Source organism: Oryzias melastigma, linkage group LG24 (genome assembly GCF_002922805.2).
Source record: "Oryzias melastigma strain HK-1 linkage group LG24, ASM292280v2, whole genome shotgun sequence".
Lineage (NCBI taxonomy): Eukaryota > Metazoa > Chordata > Actinopteri > Beloniformes > Adrianichthyidae > Oryzias > Oryzias melastigma.
The window spans coordinates 330,137-336,379 of NC_050535.1; the positions used below are offsets into that span (position 1 = coordinate 330,137).

General features: G+C 43.5%; 1 protein-coding gene across 1 annotated transcript; it reads left to right on the plus strand.

Annotated features, from left to right (window-relative positions):
• Positions 1–1,158: 1,158 nt before the first annotated feature.
• Positions 1,159–5,177, plus strand: si:ch211-142k18.1. Its single transcript, XM_024291662.2, has 3 exons — positions 1,159–1,201; positions 2,904–3,394; positions 4,067–5,177. The coding sequence occupies exons 2-3, from the start codon at positions 2,910–2,912 to the stop codon at positions 4,194–4,196; spliced, it is 615 nt and encodes a 204-aa protein (XP_024147430.1). The 5' UTR covers positions 1,159–1,201; positions 2,904–2,909; the 3' UTR covers positions 4,197–5,177.
• The last annotated feature ends 1,066 nt before the right edge of the window (positions 5,178–6,243 follow it).

The following is a 6,243-nucleotide window of genomic DNA, read 5'->3' on the forward strand; positions in this document are numbered from 1 at the left end:
GAACTTGAATCAAACTGGTTGATCTTCACCATCAATAGATTCTAGCGTCACTTTGAGTCATTTTTGATTAAAAAATGTGTTTATCTGTGTATTTATATGGATCTCATGGGCTTAGAGTTGAGCCTTCAGCTTGTCTTCCTGGAATCCAGAAATCAGAGCTCATCCAGAACAATCAATTTCTATTTCATTTCCAGGATAAATTTTATGTTTAACAAACGTACAGAATATTTTTACAATAAACACCGTTAAACAATCGGAGCAGAACGCCGTTTCAGCTGTGCGGGGAGTTTACGCAGCATAACACATGTCAGAAGACGTCACTCTTATGGAAGGAAAACATTGGATTTGACACTCAGACTGAGAGCTGCAGCGCTTTATTGGGATGTTTGGACTGTTTTTAGTGGCGTCCGGACCAGCTGATTAAAAGCAGTGGATCCCTCTCCCGGTCTGCGTTCTCTTCCTTCTGTAACAGCTGGTTCACAGGTCGTCTTATGCTGACCTTTGGGACCCCTCCACGTCCCTTTCTGACGTTTTGGGTCCCCAACTCATCTGTTCCTATTAAGTCATGAGCCAGAACCGGCTCGGTGTCAAGATGTGGAGTGCACAGGTACCCTAACCCGGTGCTGCGTCTGGGTCCAGTTCATGTCCGGTACGTATCCCGAGGGTTGCGGATCCTTGGTTTCCGAACAGCCGGCGTGTCGGGGGATGAGTTGGGGACACCCAGAGGTCGGCGGCGGAGGGATCCCGAACCAAACGTAAATATGACGACTTTGGAGTGAGAATGTGTTGTCTGTAATCAAGAGCAATGCACGTGCGCGTGTGATGGGGCCCGTGTGATTCTTGTTTGGGAGCATCAATTCGTTCTCAGTCAATAACAACAAATGATTCATAAACTTCTCATCGCTGTGGTGATCGGTCAGTTAAGTTTAGTTCGAGATGGAAACAGTGAATGGGACATTGTGAAATAAAGCATCCAAAAATCTCCTGCTCCTGCTTGTATGTGGCTCTACGTTGGAGCTCCTGAGGTTCATGGAGGTCTATCATCATCGTTGGAACTTCAAGGTTGGAGGAGTAATGCAAATACCAGCTCCCTCTGAGCTCAGCCAGCCTCACATGTAAACCCACTTTCACCTCTTCTTTCCACTCTAGAGAGAANNNTGGTCCACAAATGATCTTCTAGAACTTTCTGGGCTAACAGGAGGTAGGTAACTTCTCGTGGTTTTTGTTCTGAGGTTTTGCTTTCGTCTGCTGACAGGAGTGAGAGCCGAGGTCACAAAGCAGAACGAAAACATCTGGAGGACGAAGGAAGCGTTCAGTTCAAAGAGTTTCCTCTGCAGAGAAGTCGCTCCTTTAGACAAATGAAGTTAGAATGGACTGCTTTGGCATCGGCGATCATCTCCTCTGTTTGGAACTGAAAAGATCAATAACATCGTTTGGCTCCAGAGATTTAGCAGCAAATGGATGGAAGAGATTAAAAGTGAGTCCCTCTTCCTCCTCTCAGCTTTTATGAAGGACGTGAGATGGAAATGAAGGAGGACAACTTTAGACGCAAGAAAGACAATTACAGGAGCAAAATGAAAAGGTCCACAAAGTGGAGAAAACATGCTTTGGAAAAGCAGGAATTTCTGTTTTCTCTCGTTTTTCTAACCATCTTTTGTTATAATTGTTTCTACATTAGAGTCGACTCTCCTGGATTTCTGCGCGTCAGCTTTCATGCGTCTTCTTTTTTCCGTCCCAGCGACAGCGCGGTGACAGCCGTGAAACGCCTCCTCAGGCTTTGACAGGAGCCTGGACTGAAGCCAAACTCCACCTCAGAAATGAGGCTGAAATGATCCGATCTTCAGGTTCACACAGCAAACACGCTGTGGAGCTTTTCTGCACCACAGAGCCGGAAACACGGAAGCAAATGACGTCGAAATAAATCTACTTCATTTTTGTGCCAAACTCCAGCGTTTGTTAGTCAAGTTCCTCCATGAGGATTTGTTGTGTTTGATTGTTCACTGAAGATCCTTCAGAGTTTTCATGAAACTGCTTCCAGTCCTGCACTCACCACAAACTCTGATCAAAACATTTAAAAAACTACATTCTGGATGACATTTGTCAGCGCAGACCTCAGATATCAGGATTGGACGTTCTCTGCATTTGAAAACTTTAAAAATAATCTGATTCTTAAAAGAAAATCCACCAATAGTTTGAAAGACTTTCGTTCATCTTATCAAACTCTTGACGAAGGCGGGAAACATCCAGGACAGATCTGGATACTATAAATACTGGAAAAACTCGCTGATGTTACTATTTTTTCCTCAAAACAAATAATTTTTTAGTTTCTGAAACACTAATTGATTCCAGAGCAGCTTTTTCCCGCCAACAATCACAGGCTGCAGTAGAGGAGGGTCATTCTGAGGATGTGGGGATCGATCTAATTCAGGGATAGTAGAACCGCGGATATTATTACCAACACTTAATCTTGAAATGTTGTATTACAGAAATACACTTTCTTTAGTTAAATGTATAATAAAACATAAAACGGAGACTTTGGCAAATAGAAATGTTTATGAACATACATCAAAAATAGAACATGTGTATTAATGACAAAATAGGAAAGAAAACATTAAAAAAAGTAAAAATGTAACAAAAATGTAAGTAAAACAGCATAATAAACATGTATTTAAAAAACTAAAAGCAGTAATAAATGATCAAAGTCAGTAGTGAAAAAAGAAAACATTAAAAGTAAACAGAAGACTCATGAGATGTTGTAGAAGCCGTCAGACTGTGGAGATCCTGGTGGATCTGAAGTTTCTGAAGGACACGCCACTTTGGTTTCATGCTGAGCTGAAAGAGTTTTCAGAATGTTCCCGTTTCAGCTGAAATCTGCTTCAGGCTCTGACGTTTGTCCCCCTTAGGAAAGCATGGCGCCGTGGTGGACGCTCCTCTTCTTGGTGTCCATGGCGCCGCAGACACTCGGTCAAAGTGGAGACGATGACGGAGGTTCAGGCTTCCTCTCTGGAAACTCCTCGCTCCGTGCTGTCGGCGACGAGCCCGGCGGGGTGAGAAGGGACCCGGTTGGAGCGGCGTCTCCACCTCTCAGCTCCGAGGCTCTGCAGGATCCGTGCTCCGTCCGCTTCAGCACCCGGCCGTCAGCCCAGAAGCTGCAGAGAGAGGAGATGGCCGTCCTGCAGGCCATCCAGCGCCGAAACAAGGAGGTGATGGAGCGGCTGGAGCACTACGTGGAGGCGGAGCTTAGTGACCAGAGTTATGAAGACGTGATCAAGGAAAACATCGTCGGCGTTCAAGACGACCTCAAAGTCTGCAGCATGGAGGTGGAGAAGGCCGAGGAGGACCTGGAGAGGGAGCTGGAGGGAGAAACGACGGACTCCATCGCTGTGATGCAGAAGTGAGTATGAAGGGAGGAAGAAAGTCCCATGAAACGGGAAGAAAGGCTCAGCTTGGATCGTGTAGACAAGTCAGGAACGTCTTAGTGTTCGAGGAGACGTTTCTCTAAAGGGTTTAACTCACAAAAACATCATTCAACCACGAACACAAGGCTCAGACAACCAGCCAGGACACCAAACGGGCCCACACTTCAATGTACAGAACCTGATTACTGAAGAGCAGGCAGCTGTGACTGCTTAGGAGGAGAATGGGCGGAGTCTCAGCTGCCTGCTCAGAAGAAAAAGAAAAAACCTAAAAAGACAATACAGAACATGACAGCAGCAGGCAGAAACATGATCAAAGTCGTTTTTACAGAAATGAAAAATCATTTTTAAAAGTTTAAATCAAAACATAAATCTTTTAATGTTCTTAACCTCTTCATGTGTTGTATTTAATCCAGGACTTAATTTAAAATGACCTTAAAACAAAGAAAAACATTTTAAAAATTTAAATTTAAATATCTAAAAGTAAATTCAGGAATGAAGCGGTAAAAAATGTTCTGTAAGAAGAAATTATTTACAGTGTGAATCCATCAAAATCTAACACGGAACTCCTAAAGAGAAGAGACTAGAATGGTTTCATGTTTCGATCTTGTCCTTCCTCGTCTTAACGCTGAGACCTGCTGTCCGTCCAGAATCAGAACCGAGTCGTCCGCCGTGGACGGCCTGCTGCAGGCTACAGAGGGCGTGGCCCGCCGGCTGGAGAGCTCGTGGCAGAACCTGGAAGCTTCCTTCTCCAGAACCAGCACCAAACTGCACCGCTGAAGACCCGGCCCGTCTCAGCAGAGACCAGAACCATCCTGCAGTCATTGGATCAGAGACTGAAACCCAGTTCATGCTGAAACGCTCAAACTGCATTTCCTCACAAATGTCTCAACCTCCTACTTTCCATTCAGGCCTCATTTGTCGACGCGGGGAGGTCAAACAGAGCCGCTGAATATTTATGAATCCTGAGGAGGAAATGGAGCGGTACGCTGGTTCCAGGGCGGGAAGGGGGGTCAGGAGAGGCTCAGCCGAACCGGGGGGTGGGGGGGTCTCTGCTGCATCCAAACTGGAGAAAGTCCTTTGTAAGCATTTCTGTTTTCCTCCTTTGGAATTCTGATTATCTGTAACGTTTGAAAGAATAAAGTTTTTTTAGTATTTCTGGCAGATTTAAAGTCAGTGTTTGAGTCAGCGATCCTTTCTGGGGAGAAAAAGTACTCTTGAAGTTTACTTTATTAGGTATACGTCCACAAAGTACTTAAGTATACCCCGAGTGTCCATGTACAAGTACTATAGGAAGTTTACTAACTAAAAGTGTCTTCAGAAGTTTACCAGCGGCCCAGCGGCCCTGTGGGAGAGTGTCTGTCCTGAGACTGGAAGGTCGTGAGTTCAAATCCAACCCGTCACACCAAAAATGGGATTAGAAATCTCCCTACTTGGGGGTTTAAACCCCCAAATGGTTCCTGAGTACGGCTGTGTCTGCAGGTCACCCCTCCCCGTAAGGAGAACAAATTTCACGACTCATGGGACTTGACTTTACAATATAAAAAAGTAAACTTCAGTACACGGTCTCACTTTAGTAGAGACTACCTATACTTGTAGTACATTTACATATTTGCAGTTTTTGGTTGGGCTTGAAATTTCACTTTAGACAGAACAAACTGCAAAAACAGGTCTCTTAAAATATGTCAAAAAGTCTTACCCCATCTACTGATTATATCTAAAAAAAGCAAAATAATAAAATAAAATACAATGAAAAAAAAAGTTTGTCAGTGGTTTAAATAAACGGTCTTACTGAGAATTCTCATTTGAAGTCCCACTACAACCATTGTTTGGATTTTCAAATCGTCTGTTATGGTCTTTTAATTATGATGATGCCATTTTTAGCCAAAAAATAAAACGTCTGTCATTTTTTTAGACATTTTCTGCTCATTTCAAATTCACCTCTTAGTTGTGGGTGGGACTGTTGGTGCAGAGCAACCCCGCCCCCTCTCCCCATCACTGAGAGCTCTGTTTGGGCAGGTTTATAGCCCAAAGCTAAAATGAACATAAATAAATGAATGGCGAGCAATACTGGAGCTATTCCTCAAACGAGGAAAACGAGCGGAGATATTGGCCCGCCCACATCAGCTACTGCGTCACAAACATGAGCCGTTTTAAAATTCTTTTATAAATGTCCTACATAATGAGGAAAAGGATACAAGAGCATGCTAGAAATATGATTTTCTTAGGAGTGGCTCTTTAAGGAAAAGATTTCTAGTCACTATGAAATGTTTTCTCAAACTGAGATTATTTTGCTTTTGAAAAAAGACAATTTTTCGTGTAAAAATTGCATTTTATTTGAAACAAGTCTTTTTAGTTTCTTAGAATTCAGTTTTTGAATTGTACCTGATTGTCATTCCTTTCATTTTAAAGGGCCTATACAATGAAAAACCAACTTTTTCTGCTTTTAATTGTTTTATATTGGTTTTTCCTCACTCTAAACTCTAAAACGTATTTTGATCCGTTCACGCTTTTCTGAGTAATGCTCTAAAAACATACACCAACTTTCTGTGCACGGTCATACACACTCCGGCTGTCTGTATTGTGAGCCAGAGAAGCGACAGCCTGAGTGGATTTGGTGTTTAACCTTCATGGGGTGGTATACGCTGATGAACATTCTGGTGAGGAATCTGCACCACATTTAACGTGGATCCTAAAGGTATCAGAGAAGGGTGCAAGAAGACGGGGGACATTGGGAAGATGGCAGGAGAAAGGGAGCCGTCCATCCATCATCCGTCCATCCATCCATCCATCCATCCATCCATCATCCATCATCCATCCATCCATC

What these genes read in the sequence shown, in the direction of transcription:
- si:ch211-142k18.1 (XM_024291662.2), top strand. Translation starts at nt 2,910, where the DNA reads ATGGCGCCGTGGTGGACGCTCCTCTTCTTGGTGTCCATGGCGCCGCAG. An exon ending in TCCATCGCTGTGATGCAGAA is followed by an intron (nt 3,395 to 4,066) that starts GTGAGTATGAAG and finishes CTGTCCGTCCAG; the next exon opens with AATCAGAACCGAGTCGTCCG.